Here is a 19,049-nt window from a genome sequence, read left to right as displayed (position 1 = left end):
TTGAAAAATGTGTTTAAAAAAAAGACATGGTGACTTTACATTATCATGTAAATACCCTACAATCCACACAGGCCTTATTTCCTCAGCTATAGACTGATATGTGCAATAATACCAGTGCTCAGGGATCTCGGAAATTGTGAAAACAAAGCAAATAAAATGCCTGACACAAAATTAGTATTACCTTGATAGAAGAGAAAAATGGTTAAAGCTGATGAAAGCTAAATGGAAATAAGAGGTTTAAACGGAAATGCAAACGATATTTTCCAATGTAATCTCACTAAGTACATCTACAGAAATGTCTGTAAACCAGGTAATTATCAAAACACACATTTCAGAACTCGACAGTGCTTTAACTGAAATTAGGCCAGGGCTTTAAATAATAGTTACCATGAAGGTGAATCTTGGCAACAGAGTTGCTTTCTCTGGCTTAGTACTTTATACTATAGGAAACTACGACCCAGAGTATAAGGCATATGGCATAGAAGATTTTCAAAGTGGGACCCCCAGGTGGCTCAGCGGTTGAGCGTCTGCCTTCGGCTCAGGTCGTGACCCCAGGGTCCTGGGATCGAGTCCCACATCGGGGACCCTGCATGAAGCCTGCTTCTCCCTCTGCCTGTGTCTCTGCCTCTCTCTCTGTGTCTCTCGTGAACAAATTAAACCTTAAAAAAAGAAAAGATTTTCAGAGTTATCTGGTTACTGGAACTTTATATTGCCATTCAGATGAGCACCGGTCAACTAATTTCCAACTAAAATTATAGTACGGTTTATTATTTCATTTGGCTCCTTAATTCCTTCATCAATTAAAATTTGCATATAAGCAAAAGAAAAACACATCTTGAGAAAGAGACATTATTCTGTTAACTCCCACACATATACAAGAAGGCTAATCTTAAACAGCTGTCTTTTTCTTTAACTAAATTAACAATGCTTATTATATTCTGGCTTCCAGATGCAGAACAACATGTTTCATGTTAAAATGCCTAGTTTCTGACCCGGCAATAATGCTGAACAACTCAGCAGGAAATTTGGCCTCCAGATACTCTTATCTTGGGAGATAGATATAAAGGAAAACAATTCTCTGAATTACTTTATTGCGGAATTAAAAATGCTCATTAAGACTGCTGTCAAGGGCATTTCTATTCCAAATCTGTTACTGTAAGTTACAAACAGGATGCCCCCAAACCAAGCTGAAAAGTGAAAACTGTGGGTGGCATAATGCTGAAATACAAAGCTGTATCTGGAAGTAGTTACTAAGCTGTGACCCCTTTCTCCCCGAGCAGGAAAGGGGAGGTAGGGGGAAGGATGGAAGGGTCAAGCACAGACCTCGTGGGTCATCTGGACCTGAATGAATTTAAAATGTTCCTCCTGCCAGAGTGGACAGTGTAGACATGACCCAGGCATGGCTCATTCCTGGGCCTCAGACCCTCGAAATGCTTCTAGAACTGAAGGTTTTGACTATTGTAGGGCAAAATTGTTCCCCTTTGGGCTGGTACACCGAGGGTCCCTCTGAGCCACACAAGGGATCACCTGCAGCTGGCTGCCTGCTTGGAGCCCCAGGAGGAGAGGAGGAGACCCCAGCCTCACCCTCTGAGACCTGCAGTCCCTTGTCCTTGTCGCCTCCTTCAAGCAGACCCCTCCTTCCCCAGCAGCAGTTCTGCCATCAAATCCCCAAAACAAGTTTCCAGATAAAAGAGCTTATTCCCATTGGGCTTTTTCCCCACCTTGAGCTTGAGACAAAAGAAATATTTTAACTTCACTCTTTAAAAGAGAAAGATATTCTAAGCACTATGGAAAACACTTAATTGTCTACAAGAGCTTTCGTAATAAAGTATGGGATAGAAGAAAGTTGCGAGAGAGAGAAAGTTACAGCTGAACATCCACAAAGGCTTCATAAAGGCTTCCTGCGAGAGAGACAGAGAGAGAGAGAGAGAGAGAGAGAGAGAGAACAGAGACAACTGGCACAAGCACATTTATAATCCCTAAATTTCCTCTCATTTTTATCCAGTAGTTGCAAACACACGAAAAAAATATTTTCAAATGATTTCAGGAAACAACAACAAAAAAAGCCACCATGAAATCAAGCGATGGGGTTTTAGAGGACTCTTCCACACAACAGCTATGTAAATCAATAGTAGTCTCTTTGAAACAGGATTGAAAGCGCACATAATGCATTTTAATGCAGAGTATAAAAAGACACTAAGATCTGTAATTCTACTAAATGTCAACGATACTGTAACCCACTTATTGTGGAGTCAGATATAATGAAATTCCATTTTTAGTGAAGTAGAATGGAAGTTTAAAATTACGTCAATGGAATATAATGCACAAAATACAATTCCAGTAATGGTGAATGTCTTATTAGAGAGAAATCTTGGTGCAATGATGATTTCACTGTAAGCCTCCCATAGCCCTCAGAGCAATGTTCAAAATAACATTACATTTTAGCATCCATATTTTACTAAGAAAATTACAATAAATTCAATTTATAATCCCCTTATTCTAGGGAAACATACACAAAGCCACCATGAAAGACAGAAAATATGTGCGTGTTAATATAAAACAATACAATACACATATTCTAATTTGTGTCTGGTCATATTTATGAATGGAATGTAAACTTGAATTAAACACGCCAATTAAGTAGAGGAAGAAGTAAGTGTTATCCTAAACACATGAAATAAATTCACGTTTTCCTCTGGAGAACATGAGAAAACATCATTTCTGAACTAAATATTTTTTTTAAAAAATGACATGGCATAGATTATTCATAGAGTCAATTTTCAAAAATCATAAACCCTACCAACCGTAAATGTTATCGCAATGCTGTAATTTTTATATGAGCTTTCTCCTTTTAAAAAGTTGCTATGTTCCCTATTAGAACAAGAATTTATATGGAACCGAAAGGCATGTCTGGGGTTTAGAAGACGTGGGAGTCTATGCCTCTCTCTTCTTACACTTATCAGGCCAAGTCACCCGTGTTAAGTATTGATTCTCCTTTCCTCCAACCCTGGGAGTATCTTCATTTATACAGCACGATACTCAAAGGCTTTGTGTAGAGGCGCAGAAATGATGGTGAACAAGAAAACACCGTAGACGCCAGATGCTACAGAAATGTAAAGCATATGACAAGGCACGGAGCAAAGGAGGCTGTAATTAAGACCATCAGATAGGATTTGATTTTCTCTCTCCATGGAAATCATCATAACTGTGTTATCCAGTTATTTAAATTTAGACACTTCTTTTGCAGGATCTGCTCTATCTAAAAGTTATATTAGCTGATCTCTGAACACAAAAAGTGTTTAATATTAATTACCAGGTTAGGTGGCATATTTAACTCGAAATAAATCTGCTGACATGCTATTAATTCTATAGTTGACTGTAGAGTTTCTTCATTAATTGATTCATATCATCTTTTCAATCACTTTACTGCTTCTTCATCCATGAGGAATACACACCAAGAGAACAAAAGTTAAAGAGCGGGCCACGTTCCTCGGCTCTTAAGTTCCCAACTGAAAATGTCACCATGGCCTAGTGAGGTCACACAGTTTTTAATCCCAAGATGATGCGATTGTATTAAGAAGAAGAAAACACAGGATTTCAACACAAATTCCGCCTGTCCCGTACCCTCAGCACAGAAACACATAAATCAAGCAAGAGAAATAAGAACTCAAGTAAATGATATGATGACAACTTTTGGCACCGTACAAATAATGGGAGGAGACAGCAACAGGAGTGATCAGAAGTTAAGTGAATCCATCAGTGAGGACCTGGAGGAAACGAACTGCCAGCTCCATTTTAAGAGGAGAAAGATAAAAGGTAGGGCATTCAAAAGTAGGATGTGCTGAGGAAAAAGGAAGGTTTCTTGATGGCTCAAACAGCTTAGGAGAAGGCACAGTGGGGGAGAATTATATTTTCTCCAAAATTAGTCCAAAAATTGGTCTCCAAAATTAGTCTCCAAAAATTGGATTAGTCCAAAAGATGGACTAATCTAGAAAAAGTAAAGAGAGAATCCTTTCCAAGTAATGAGCTTGGAAAGCACAGAAGTGTTACCAAAGAAACAGCTGGGGACCCCTGAATATTAGTTTTTATGATATATTCAAAATGGTAGCAGGTAAACTTCTAGAAGCATCACTTATATCTAAACATTTATTCAGAACATTTTGTTTTAGCATTCTATGATCCTACAACTTTCCTCCATGTCTCAGTAAGTTCTATCTTTGGTTCCCTTTTCTGAACTTGAGTAGAAATTTTAACTTCCTACTTCTAATGGCATCATATCTTAACTATCTCCATTTTTTTTACCCACATATGTGGGAATGTGTTCCGTCCTAGAAGTTAGCTCCTTTTATATTATTCCACCACTTGATTCTTATTGTGACCCCTCTGCACGCCAGGCTGCGTCCTACGCAATAAGGATAAAGGACTAACACACAAAATCAGCCCTACCTTGCCTTGGAGTGGCATTCTTAAAATAAGAATACAGGTTACCAAGTTTCTTGGACTACAAATCTCTTTTATTGATTCTAAGTATGTCACCATTTTGATTGTTAATAACTCCAAGAAAGAAACCACATCTAGGGTAGGGGCACAGGAATACCTTATTTGACATATTGCGGGGGCCTGGGGAATAGTTTTTTAAAACTTCTTTTTTTCTCCCTAAAATATAAAAGACTTCTGTGTTATCTAAGAGAAAACAAAGGAAAATGGAAACAGATGCCAATCAAGTCTCCCTCTGTGAGTTATCTATATTCCCTCCCTAGAACTCACATCTTATTTTTAGGACATTATTTTTTTTATTAAGTTTTTATTCTAATTCCAGTATTGTTAACATACAGCTCTATATTAGTTCCAGGTGTGCTACATGGGGATTTAACAATTCCATGTATCACCCGGTGCTCATCACAAGTCCTTAATCCCCATCACCTACTTCACCCCACAGCCCACCCACCCACCTCCTTTCTGGTGACCGTCAGTTTGTTCTCTAGAGCTAAGGGTGTTTCTTGGTTTCTCTCTCTCTATCTCTCTCTCTTTTTAAAGCTTTTATCCATTTATTCATGAGAGAGGCAGAGACACAGGCAAAGGGAGAAGTAGGCTCCATGCAGGGAGTCCAACACGGGACTCGATCCCGGGACTCCAGGATCATGCCCTGAGCCAAGGGCAGAGGCTCAACCACTGAGCCACCCAGGTGCCTCACTTGTTTTATTTGTTTCGCTTTTTAAATTCCACATATGAGTGAAATCATAAAGAATTTACCTTTCTCTGACTCATACACGTGTATGTGCTGCTTCCATAACTTGGCCATACATAATGCTGCTATGAACACACCTTTAAAATTAGTGTTTTTATTTCCTGAGTAAATACTCAATAGTGTGATTACTGAATCATAGAGTAATTCTATTTTAGACTCTGAGAGGAGCCCCCATACTGTTTTCCACAGTGGCTGCACCAGTTTGCATTCCCACCAGCCGTGTTGAGAGGGCTCCCCTTTCTCCACATCCTCCCCAACACTGCTTGTTTCTGTGTTTCTGATTTTAGCCATTCTGACAGGTGTGAGGTGATACCTCTCTGTAGTTTTGATTTGCATTTCCCTGAGGCTAAGCGATGATGAGTATCTTTTCATGTGTCTCCTCACCATCTGGACGTCTTCTTTGGAAAAAATATCTGTTCCTGTCTTCTGCCCATTTTTACATTGAGTTGTTTTTCGGGCACTGAGTTGTATAAGTTCTTTATATATTTTGGATACTAACCCTTAACTAGATAAGTCATTTGCAAATATCTTCTCCCATTCAGTAGGTTGCCTTTGAATTTTCTTGATTACTTCCTTCACCGTGCAGAAACTTTTTATTTTGATGCAGCCCAGTGGTTTATTTTTTGCTATTTTTCTTGCCTCAGGAGTCATATAGAGAAAAATTTTGCTACAGCTGATGTCAAAGAAGTTACTGCCTATATTCTCTTCTAGGATTTTCATGCTTTCAGGTCTCACATTTAGGTCTTTAACCCATTTGGAGTTTATTTCTGTGTATGGTATTAAGAAAGGCATCCAGTTTCATTCTTTTGCATGTCGCTGACCAGTTTTTCTAAGACCATTTGTAGAAGTAGAACTCACATCTTAATGGGCATCTTAATCTTATGCATTAGAAGTTTTGTCCAAAAAGTCCTCACATCAGAAAAGTTCCGACTAAGCCAAGAAATAGTCATTCCTCATTCAAAGCTTAAAAATTACTCAGCTCTTACTGGAATATCCTTAGGAAAAAAAATAAATCTCAAAAGCAAGATTAAATATTCTAAAATACTCTAAAATAATTACATTTATCACTTAAATGGCATTGATAACAATACTCTTTGTGCCACTGTGTTTCCAAATTTAGGGAAATTTATAACTTATAAAAATATATGACCAGGGATGCCTGGGTGGCTTAATGGTTGAGCGTCTGCCTTTGACTCAGGGCATGACCCCAGGATCCTGGGATCGAGTCCCACATCAGGCTGCCTCAAGGAGCCTGCTTCTCCTTCTGCCTGTGTCTCTGCCTCTCTCTCTCTCTTTCTCTCTCTCTCTCTCTCTCTCTGTCTCTCATGAATAAATAAATAAAATCTTTAAAAAAATTAACACCATAAAAGCATTAAGAAAAATAGTACATGTAAAATTTTTAAAAAGGCATCCTTTGGGTCTATCCAAAGAGTGACTTCATTCACTTTACAATTGTTCAGTTATATGCCTACCATACCTCAGACTAGAGACTAGAGATAAAGGAGTAAATAAGAATAAAAGACAAACAGTCCTATCAGTATACAACTTATTAATTTCTAATTATTAAATAGCTTAAAATATTAAAAAAGAAAACTATTTAAGTGCCCTTCTCATTATCTGCAATAGCAATAGCTCTTGAAGTTGGTCTGAATATGATTGGTCTTTCAACATTGAAGATAATTGAAAATCATAAACAGGATAGATTCATTATATACGTGAACCCAATTTTAATTAATCTATGGAATTATACTCAGAGTAGCCTAAATACAGTTATAGGTTAATTTAAAAAAAATGGACCTCCTATGATAGAGAAAATGGCCTCAGAGGACAAGGTTTTGTCCAAAAATAATCTAAAGATTTTAAACCCTGGTGGATAATAAGTGATAGGATAGCATTGCTTTCTCAGCATATCTTAGGTAGCACCATGTCAGGAACCCTATGAATAAAATCAGTTCTTAAAAACTGTCAAAAAATATTTTGTACAAGAATGAAAAAATATTTTGAAGACTTTTTAAATGTATCATTGTCTAGATATTAAGTGTATCTATGGCTTTGTGCAAAATCAAAGAAGATAGAATATGCATTTAAAAATATTTCCCTCCTTCCTAACTCTGGGAAACGAACTAGGGGTGGTGGAAGGGTAGGTGGGCGGGGGGTGGGGGTGACTAGGTGACGGGCACTGAGGTGGGCACTTGACAGGATTAGCACTGGGTGTTATTCTATATGTTGGCAAATTGAACACCAATAAAAAATAAATTTCTAAAAAAATATTTCCCTTCCATACAAATTAAGTTTTTCTGTTACTGGGAGGTATATAGCAAAAAAAAAAAAAAAAAAAGTAAGGAAGGGAGATGATTCTCAATACATAAGGGCTAAATACATAAAGAGCCATTGGGAGAAAAAAAAATCAAAGAAAGAGAGTGAAGCAGAACTTCATGAAACCTCAATGTCTTTGGCCAAACCTATCATTTATTATAATAATTAATAGTATTAATATTATTTGTATTACACATTTTAATTAACCCTTATGACACGTGCATGAGATAGATCCAAACATTATATTTTCTTTCTTTTTTTTTTTTTTTTTTTTTTTTGGATGGAGAATTGAACTTCAGAATCATTAAAAGACTTACTTGTCATTTAAGGTGACATCTCTCAGAAGAGCTGAAGGCAAAACTTGGATCTTACAGTTCTAATCATAAATCAAGTGATTTCTAATGTGCCAGAATGAGAAACTGAATGGTTGTATTACATACTAAGCATGATTGAAACTTTTTGAAGAGTAAAAGGGCCTATGGGAGATGTTTTTGTTGAAACTTTTTCAAAATCTGATATTTCCAAGTCTAAAAAAAAAAAGGTTTCTCTAGAGATCAGTTAAGGTTATGTGATTTCCTGAGGTAGTTTTTGGTTTCGATTTTGGTTTTTTAGAATTTCACCATTAGATTTAATACGCAGGAAGACACACTAAAAATGTTCCCAGTCTAGGTTGGTAAATAATAACGTGTTCCAAAACAATTTTTTTTTTTACCTTAGTGGACAGAAAAAGTTCAAATAAGAAGGGTCTATACTGAAAGCTTTTCTACAATCCAATTAGACTTCTTGCTGAAGACCATCCTGAGATTAACTTCCACTGTGTGTCAAACATGCTGAATTGTCCTCTCTACTCAGGCAGATATGAGAGAGGACATGCGTTTTGTGGGCTGAAGATAGTAACTAATCTTTATAGAGCACTTACTACGTGCCACACATTTTTCTTAGCTATCACCTATTAAAACCCTTCTTGAAAAAAATTGTTTATCAATCCCTAGTAAATGCATTTCCAAAAATGAGATTCCTAGGAAAAAAATGTTTTATATCGTATTTGAAATATAAATAGCCACAAAGTATTGCTAAAATGTCCATCCTGCTACATGTCTAAATCACCTCTCACACTGAGCTACCGACGTAACTATTCGCTAATTATAGGACCTTGTGCTTCTTCCTATCTCTGTTACTGACTTGCTGTGTGACCTTGGTTGACCTCCAACTCTCTTCAATGACGTAACTTGCCATCTATAGTCTTCTAGGCTCTCCTCCAAGAAACTTCTAGAACGCTTCACTCTTCTCAAGCGAAAATGCTGTCATACGTACTGCAAATATCGTTTCTGAGCTTTATGATCAAGCAATAAAGAAAAAGAACATCTAATATCTACTGATTAGCTGCCAAGAATTTTCACAAGTATTATATAATCTAATTCTACTTTAATAGGAAATTTAAACTCCATTGACTTGGGATTTTGATCTTAATAAAAGAAGGGTAAACCAGCTCTGACTCCTATTCTTGTCATCTCCCAAAGACCCTTTTTCTACTGTTCAGAGTCCTCTCCAAAGCAGAGGAACGTATATAGAAACTGATGGTATAAAGAGGTGTATCTTGATAGGTATTTTTTGCAAGCTAAGCTATAAAGTTCAGAGTAGCAAAGCACTACAACACAAATTCCAATTAAAACTGAATTCATACATTTGTGTTTTCAAGTATATAAGCAAATTCCTTGATACACGGCCTCAGCTGAGTTTGGTATACACGGTGTTGGAGAAAAAGTGCTGCTTTAAGCCAGGATTTCTTGATACCAAGACAGTTTTTAAACTTAATTCAGTTTCCTTGAAGCATTTTGGAGACTCACATTTTTTTGAAGCCCTAATAGATGCTCCATGTTTTATATTCATTGTTTTATATATTCCTCACAACAAACCAATGAGATAAAGTAGCTACCTGAAATGACAACTGCTCTTCTTCATGTTCTGTTTCATACTTTCAGCCTTACTCAGTAATTGAAAAGGGCATAGCAGGCAGTAAGACAGAAAAGTGTGGTAGCTATACAGGCTTTAGCAAAAATACACCTGATGTGCCCAACTCTACTAGGCTTATTTCTTCTTTAGGACAGAACTTCATATGTTGCAAGCAACTTAAAAGGTGTCACACCTTAGAGTTTTAATGGTATAGCTACTGAACTAAAAAATACAATGACTCCATTTACCATGTATTATGTGGTTCATAGTCACTTATCAAGGCAACTAGGTTTTTATGCAAATTTAATTCTTAGATGCCCTTATTCTAGATTTTTTTTTTATAAAACTGAAAATCTGATTTAAGAAGACAGATCAAATAGCTAAGTATCTTGGTATATTAAATATACTAAATACATTAATTAGGTCCTGTGAGTTCTAAACTATAAATGGTACATACATACACACTTATTGGTACACACCCTCCCAAAACGTAGGAGGTTTGCAAAATTTTCTAACAGAAAAGTTCAATTTCAAATTGTACTCTAGGTCTTTTTACAAAAATACCAATGTTCTACATTTTTTCCAAAAGGAATTTTGAGATTAACTCTTCTTTGAGTCAGGTGTACATATTTGGTTCTTGGCCCTTTCATTCACTGATACATATACATCGCTCTCCATTTTTTTTAAGAATTCATTATATAGTAAATACCATTGTGTTTCTAGCCCACTGACATTATTTATGTAAGCTGACTTCAGAAAAGCTAAAATCAATTAATACTTTCTTATAGTCCAGTGCCCAGTGATCCAAATTCTAAAAATTTAAAGACTAAAATTTGACAAATATTTTTACATTTATGCAAAGTTTTAAGTAGCATGTATTTCTGCATAGTTTTGTGCATTTTGTTTAAATGAAAAGACAAGATATTTTATTTCTTGTTCTTTCATGATACCTAGTAACTCTGTTTTCAGATTAGACTACTAACATAATTTTCAAGTGGAGATATGATTATTTCAAAGTATTTTACAAAAGATAAGGAAGGAGGCAAAAGTCCAAAAGAGATGACAATGTAGGATCCATAACATCAGGAGCTGGAACATAGCCTAATTTCTTTCTCTTTAATTTATTTAAGTAATCTCTACACCCAACATGGGGCTCGAGCCCACAACCTGAGGTCAAGTGCTGTAAGCTTTTCCAACTAAGTGAGCCAGGCACCCCATGCTAACTCCTAAATTCTAAAGCTTGCACTGGAATTTGTGTTTGTCCTTGACAAGCTGCAAGGCATCTATTTTCCTTCTATAAAATGAGGATAATTATATTACCTACTAAACAGCTCTGCTATGTAAATACATGTGTTAATGCCCACAATGCGGTAGATACTATTAAACCAATCTCAAAGCATCTGGAACTTGAGATGCAGGTATACAAAGAGCCTTGCAGAAGAGCACAGCGTGGTGGTCGACTCAGAGGACTTTACATGGGAAGGGTTTGTTAACACTGCACAAAGTGCCTTTCCTAAGTGCCAGGCACTAAATAGTTCCCCCATCTCCATCATTCCTTATTTGAATAGATTAACTCTCTATTTGAACTAGATTAAGGGATGCCTGGGTGGCTTAGCCATTAGTTAAGCGCCTGCCTTCCACCCAGGGTGTGATCCTGGAGTCCCAGGATCGAGTCCCACACTGGGCTCCCTGCATGGAGCCTGCTTCTCCCTCTGCGTCTCTCATGAATAAATAAAATCTTTCAAAAAAAAAAAGTAGATTAAGACTGTCACAGAGAGCCAGTGGTATGAATAATAACCCCTAACAGACTAGCTCTATGATCGTCTCCTAAAGGTCACGTGTCCTAATAAAAAACAAATAGCATCAGACATCCATGTTAAAACCCATATTCAAGAGGACTAGAAAAAAATTACTGTTTTTTACCCATATTACACATCTTTGACAATCAAATGTCTAGCTTTAACTCACCATGTAAATTTAGATTATGCCTCAAACCTATATTTAGATTATAATTATCTGGCGTTTGGTAAGATTTAAGTGAAGTTTTGCCTTACATAGCTTCCTAAAAGTTGTATTTGTTGGAATTATCTCTTTGAAAACCACATTTTATTCACAAGCAGGATACTAAAAGAGGAAGGAAAAAAGAAACGAGGGAAGAAAGGAGGGAAAGAGAAAAGCGATAAAATTTTCTCCTTGCTCTAAATGATAGAATGTAGTAGGCCAAAATTGTATTACTTTACTCTGAAGGTTACTGCAAGGCTTATAGTGATACTTAAAGAAGTTCTAAAAATTGAAACAGAACACAGAATAAGTTTCTGATTGTAAAAATGGGTAACATTTCAAAGATCGTTTTATAAAAGAAGTCATCAGACCAATACATCATTGTGTCATTTTTAACAACAGTATCTAAACTTTAGCTCTGATACTAAAAGGAATAATTAAAAAAAGAGAGAGAAGTCCAAGGTATACATATTTTATGTGGGACTGTGGACAACTTATTTTTGTTTTTAACATGCACATTAGTTAAAATTACTCTAAGAAATCGATGGCTTATTTCTAAGAACAGTGGGCAAATAAAAGGATATGTAGCAGTTCCCTGCACTTCCGTTGTTTTAAGGTACTAACATATTTTTTCACATTTATTTATTTATTTATTTATTTATTTATTTATTTAAGAGAGTGCGTGTAAGGGCGGGGGAGGGAAGCAGCAACCTCAAGCAGACTCTGAGGGGCTTGACTAGGTAGGACAGTGCTCAAACTCAGGACCCCAAGACCATGACCTCAGTCAAAACCAAGAATCAGATGCTTAACCCACTGAGCCACCCAGGCACCTGATAACTGAAATTCTTTTCATTCGTAATAGGATGGAGAGGCCTATTAAAAGAAAAAGAAAAAAAAGTTTTACAAAAACGCATCTGAGTTTTCCAGTGATAAGACCACTGAGGTGTAATACTCTGGAATGGAGTCCCTTAACTTAAATTCGTAGAGCTCTACGAATGGGAGGTGGCAGGGAGAGAAGGAATTTCAATTAATGCTGCATTTGGATTATAGGTCTAGTCCATTGGATTAAAGCCTGTTTGGGAAAATATTAACTTATTATTTCATGCATTCATTTACCTCTGCTCAAAACTCTACAATACCATCCATCACACTCAGACTAAAAGCCAATTCTTTACAACGATCCAGCTCCCCAATACTTCCCTGACCCTTCTCGCTGTGCTCCAGCTGAAGACCTTTATAAATCTCCTCTTTGTGCTAAGGGTATTATTAACTCTTCCACCTGATACCTGTATGAATCATTCCTACTTCACCTTCGTTTACTCAGACGTGACCTTCTCAATGAGGTCAACCTTCATCACTCTCTTTAAAATAACAACCAAACTCTCTCTTACTTCTAGACCTCCCAACTCCTCTTACCCTTGTGTATTTGTTTGTTCAGGAACCTCATCATTCACTGCATTCTAAAAATATAGGTATTTTTAGTATTTTATTAGTATATAATTATTATCTATAATTTATTATTATATAATTTATATATTCACTACTAATAAATATGTAATTTATTAAAGGTATATATTATTAATATATTACTTATTCACTATATATTCATATTTCTGCCCCCTATCTCCACTCCGACTAGAATACAAATTCCAGAAGAGCAGGGATTTTTTTCTTCTGTTTTACTTATTGAACACATTCATCATTAACCACATTCCAATAGGCACAGTCCCATGCCCACCAATTTCCTTCACAAATTATGGCCTTTGAGCTTAGTCTTAGCACTCGGTACAGTCCGGCATCCATCCTCTTCCTGTCTGACTGGTATACACTGAGCCCAGCATGAGTCTGGACAGGCATGTGCCCATCTAGTTTTGTCAATTGCTAACATCTGCTTTGTTTTCTCCATCACCACAACTGGACTTCTGCCTAAGTTCCTCCTGGCGACCCAGGTCAACGTCGTGACGCTACACAAATCCTAAACCCCCGCACTCTGGATTGGAAGCCTAAACAGTTTGTCTGATCATCGGCAATATTTTCTTCATGATCTTTTCCACTGTCTCCAACTGCTAAATAAGAAGAACCCACTACAACTTGCACAGGTGACCCAGAAAAACCATTTACTCTTGCTGTTGACCTGCCTGGAAACTTCCAGTCATGCTCCACTCGCACAGTAGAATTCTACTGACGAGCCATGCTGCCTGGTATCAAGTATGCATCCGGGCTCTCTCACCCAGGCAGCGAGCCACCCCACTAATCTTGCTCTGCGGAGGTTAGGTTGACGTTAGCTGGCCCTACTCTGCGAATTCCTCTTGCTTGTGGACCAGAATTCAGGCCCCTGCACTCTATAGCAGATTATGAAAGATGCGGAACAACAATAAAGTTTCAGTCCATTTTTGTTTATCGTTTAATGCTAAATCTGTCTGGATTACAGTAATTCGGTCTCCGAGGTCCCAGTTGAAAAGTCTAGCACAACAGTCTTTGTCAGTGAATAATCAATATTTATTACATTATGGGCAAAAAAAAAAAAAAATAGTGACAATGGTCTGCTTTAAATAAATAGGGACCGAGAAAATACGGAGAGGTGAAATCAACCAAAGTAAACTTTTTTGAGTCATTGCTATCACAATATCATTGAATGGGGTAAAGACTCTAAGTCCTACTACTTTAGAAATTCTTCTAATTTAACTATATTGCTCCCAGAAAAATGCAGACTCCTGCTTTTCTTACGGAGTCATAGTCTATATAACTCTTTGGTTCTTCTTGGTAAGCCTCGATTAGCGTAGGGGACGGTTATCCCATATTTCAGAGTGAATTGAGAAACAATTGGCAGAGCAAGAGCTGTTCTTTTCATGATCGTTGGCAACACTTGATGGAGATCCAGTTCATTACTTTGCCTGAAATACTAGGATAGAAAACTTTTGGGGATAAAACTGAGGAGGTGTCTGTAAACGCTGATACCTGAGATAAAATGTATAACATAAAGTGTATGTCTTTTAAGAAAATTATACCACATTTGTAATGATTAACATTGAACACGTTCTTACTCTCAGCCCTACAGTTTATGTTATGAAATATTTCTACTAAACCATGAGTCCAGTCTTTAGGGACCAAACCAACATATGTACCTAAGTTCCATAAGTAGCAAAAATAATACCAAAAAAAAAATAATGCCAGGTTTATGATTACAATCTCAGGTATTGTATGAAGCGTTCTCATTTTATATAGCACAGGATGTTTTAGAACCATCCCATTGATGTGATGTGAAAACTCCATATGAAAATTTTAAGTATTCTTGCCAAAAAAGAGTGAGGATCATCTCAAACGTGTTTTCACTTTAAATCCCAGAAGGCATCTAAAAATACATTTATATACATGTAGTATTTCCTTGACATCTTTAAGAATTCAGAAGTTCAAATGCAAGTATGCGCTCCAAAAACAATAGACTGTACTACTAGAGTCTTGGGCTTAGGAAAGCATTGGAGACTTGATGAGTTTTAACTATGTCTCTAAAGGCATTTCATCCTAAATCATCCCTGACAGGTTGCACATCTAATCACGCATGGACGTTTCCAGAAGCTAAGTGTTCCACTACAACCCGGTAATTTCTGAACAGCTCAGAACGGGGAGGCGCATGGACAAGGAGCAGGCTTCCTCTCGTTTTATCTAATTCAAAGTTTCCCCCTTGTCACTTACTTCTATGCATGTGAGTTCAGGGTTTAGATAGGATGTTTTATGCTCTCAACCATGAAACAGCCATCCCCAAATTCAAGGATAGTTCTGATGATTTCCCAAGTCTTTCTTTCTCCAAATGAAGTCTTCATTGAAATAGCCCTCCTCTGGACATCTTTCTAGACTCCCAACTACTCTCTTCTTCCTCCTCTGAATTGACCTCCATTTGTCAATCAAGCACCCCAGTATGTTCTAACCCAACAGTTTTCTCTGTTTCTAGGAGTTTTTTTTTTTTTTTAAATAAGAGTTAAATTTTCTGTCACCATGTAACACTATATTTTCATATTGAACTTGCTGCAATTCAGACTCCCATCCTGTCTTTGTACTCATCCCCATATTAATAGAAACAAAATATTTCTAGAAGAGGGCAAATGAAATTATTTAATGTCTGCATATAAATAATAAAACCAGCTCTGCATAGGTTCTGTTCATGGTCCAGGCTATACAGACCTTCAAAATTCCTGTTAACAGCTTAGCCACCTTTAACAATTTTGGACCTGCATTTCTGATAAGCTTGGATTTTATGTTTTCCGTCAAGCCATCACCAAGACAAATGAACATAAGGAAACCTCTATCACATTACCGGAGATTTCCTTCCGAATTGACTTTAAACAACTATGCAAGATTCTCTGGAAACTACTTCCAATCAGTTGCAATTGCCCTACCATTAGATTTCCATTTCCACAAATTATTCACAAGAATATCAGAAAAAGATTTTATCTACTGCCTTGCCGAAACACAAACCCACTTTGACTACATCATTTTATTTTGTCAATCATATATAGTTAAAAAAAAATTTCCTTAGAATATTCTTACTGAATCAATACTATTCATACAACTCAGTGAGCTAGAGAATCTACACAAGATTTTAAGGAAAAAAATCAAAAACAAAAAATCTGGTTAAACTTCTAACTCAATTATGACATTTAAGAATGATTGCTTCCTGTCAATATTCTTAATAAATTGTCACCATACTATAAGGGAAAAAAGGAACTCATTCTAAACAATCAGTGTTTGGCACAGAAGGTCAATGTTAGTATAATCGAAAAGAGAATAGTATGAAAGCCAAAAACTTTGTCAGTCACATTCCTAGCCAACGATCTTCACTGAGAGTGTGGCTGTAATAGAACAACATTAAACAGAAAACCTGGCCCCGTGATAAATGAAAAGAAATGTTGGTATCATTAAAAAAGGGAACTTTAGCACAAACAATACTAGAAGTGTTTTTAGTTGTTGAAAAATAAGTTATCATCAGTTGCATGAATTTAAGTCACAACTACTCCAAGTCTCCAGTTTTAAACTTTTCCAGTAAGAATAATAATAGCTGAGGGTTAAACAAGCTAATGTATACAAGGCATTTTTAAATTAGGAAACACTGTATAAATTTCAGGTATTATAAAAAAAACCATATATATATTTTTTCATTTTAGCCATTTATCCCTGTTTAAATACACTGCAAATGATCTATAATAATAAACAGATTCTAGAAAGCGGACGAGAGCAGTCTATAGTAGATTCTATGTTATAGCTACTTTGCACAGAATCCCTCACTGTGTATGGCTTTCAAGGGATCTCTGAACACAATGGCAATATAAACACTCCCATCTGCATTGACCTCACCTTGTGCCTGGACCATAAAAATGAGAGTTAATTTTATCTCAGATAAAATAGAGACAGAAAGACTGAGAGACAGAGAAAGAAAGAGGAAAGGAAGGAGGGAGGAAGGGAGGGAGGGAGGAGGAAGAGAAGGAAAGGAGGAGAAAGAGGAAGAGGGCTGGGGAAGGGAGGGGTGGGAGGAGAGAGAGAAGGAGGAGTGTTGGCAGCACCCCAGGAAATTTCTCAGGGACCCAGTGGCTCCCCCTTCTGCATGCTGTGAGCTTCTGTCCCCCTCCAAGGGTTCAGAAGGATGGGTGCTCCTGGTCTCTCTTTCCTCCCAGCTGCTTAACAGTATGAAAGCAACAGGTATTGTTAAAACATCATACAACCAGGTGCCGAGTGGATCAGTTGGTTAGGTGGCGGCCTTCTGCTCCGGTCACCATCCTGGGGTCCTGGGATGGACTCATGTGTTGGGCTACCTGTGCCCAAAGGGAGAAGCTGTCTGCTTCTCCCTTTGCCTCTGACCCTCCCTCCTGCTTGCTCTCCTCTCTCAAATAAAAAGTAAATATATAAATATTTTTAAAATATTTAATATATAAATACTATAAATACAAAATATATATTTTAAAATGTACAAATATCTTAAAATATATAAATATTTTAAATATATAAATATTATATAAAGTAAATATATAGATATTTTTAAAATATGATTTACCCAAGCAAGGCTAATATTTTAAAGTAGTATTTTTAAAAATCAGCTGCCAGAGAAGTTCTCAAACTCACTCTCATAAATTCTATTAATGAAGCCCCATTGACCCCGTTTTACCTCGCAGAGAAGGAAAAGCAAAAATAGAAGGGAAAAAGTCCTATGGCGACCTTAAGGTCATTTTTGTTCTAGGAATTTTAATCAGGGAGTTATTATTGTAGCAAGAAGATTAGAGCTTTCTTTTTTTTTCTCTCTCTCTCTCCTTTTAAGATAAAATAGGACTGTTACAAATGTTAGATCATAAGAAGAAAAACTCCCAGAACGGCTGGACACAGCTCTCTTCCGTTTAACTAAAAGAGGGGTGGACAGATCTCAAAACTTTGACAGATTCAGTCCCATCAAAACTTTCAAAAGCTGCCGACCTGCAGATCTGGTGCTCCCCGCATGACTATCTCGGTGTCTGAAGCCAAACTTAATTTTTTTTTTTTTACTTTAATACATGTTTTTCGACTCCTAAACATGTGCGCTGAAATGATGTATCGTACATTATGTCCTAAAACGGCGTCCACGTGCTTCTTTTGAAATTCACGATCCTAAGATAAGTCTGCGAAGGCTCCCAGGGGTGTCGGCGGCCCCAGGCGCACCCACACTGCGCGGCCCTGAAGAGCATCCCCGAGGCCGCCCCGCGCACACCTGCTGGCCCAGGTCGCCAGGGCGCACCCGGCCGGGCCAGTGTCGTCTGCGCTCCAGCCGAGGGCCCTACCGGGGTGGGATGTGGGCAGCAAAGGAGGGCTGCAGGTCCCGGGGCCCCGACAGAAAAAGTCCATTCCCCGCACTTCACAAACTCCCTACCGAGACTCGGAAGCCAAGGCCTCAAGACAGAAAACCAACAGCCCAGGGGGTCAGGCGCCGTCCACGCGCTGGGAGACGCCGCCGCGCTCGCGCAAAGTTGCCAGCCGCGGAGAAGTCGGCCCGGGACGCGCGGCGGGCGCGGAGGCGCTGGCGGGACCCGCGGGCCACCCCCACGGCCCCGGGGACGCCCCACCCGCCCCGGCCCGCCCGGACCCGGCCCGGCCCGGCCCGCCACCGTACCTCTCTGCGGCGGCTGCTGCGCCCCCGCGGCCCCCGCGCCCCCGCCGAGCAGCAGGAGCAGGAGCGGGAGCCGGAGACGGAGCGCAAGGGCGGCCCCGGGCATCGCGGCACAGGCGCTCGCTGGGAGCTCCGGGAGCGGCCGCCGGCGCCGGAGGACGAGGAGGACGAGGGAGAGGAGGGAGAGGAGGGAGAGGGCCCGGCCCCCGCCCCCGCCCCCGCCCCCGCCCCCGCCCCCGCCCCCGCCCCCGCCCCGGGTAGGAGCCGGAGGAGGAGTCCCGGGTCCCGCCTGCGTCCCGCCCCGGCCGGTCCCGCCCCCCCGGGTCCCCTGCGCCTCCTCCTCTGAGGGTCCCGTCCCTGCGCCCCTCCCCGCGAGGGTCCCTGCGCCCCCGCCCCGACGGGGCTCCC

At 38.8% G+C, this 19,049-nt stretch overlaps 1 protein-coding gene across 1 annotated transcript in view; it reads right to left on the bottom strand.

Annotated features, from left to right (window-relative positions):
• The window catches only part of LAMA2 (laminin subunit alpha 2), a 586,660-nt gene extending 567,852 nt beyond the window's left edge, over positions 1-18,808 (bottom strand). The window contains exon 1 of the mRNA XM_055309905.1: positions 18,645-18,808. Coding sequence (XP_055165880.1) covers positions 18,645-18,747 — 103 coding nt within the window. The 5' untranslated portion in view covers positions 18,748-18,808. The remainder of the gene's footprint in view (positions 1-18,644) is intronic.
• Positions 18,809-19,049: the final 241 nt, after the last annotated feature.

Source organism: Nyctereutes procyonoides, unplaced genomic scaffold, assembly GCF_905146905.1.
Source record: "Nyctereutes procyonoides isolate TBG_1078 unplaced genomic scaffold, NYPRO_anot_genome, whole genome shotgun sequence".
NCBI lineage: Eukaryota > Metazoa > Chordata > Mammalia > Carnivora > Canidae > Nyctereutes > Nyctereutes procyonoides.
This window is presented reverse-complemented; position numbering and strand designations above follow the sequence as displayed.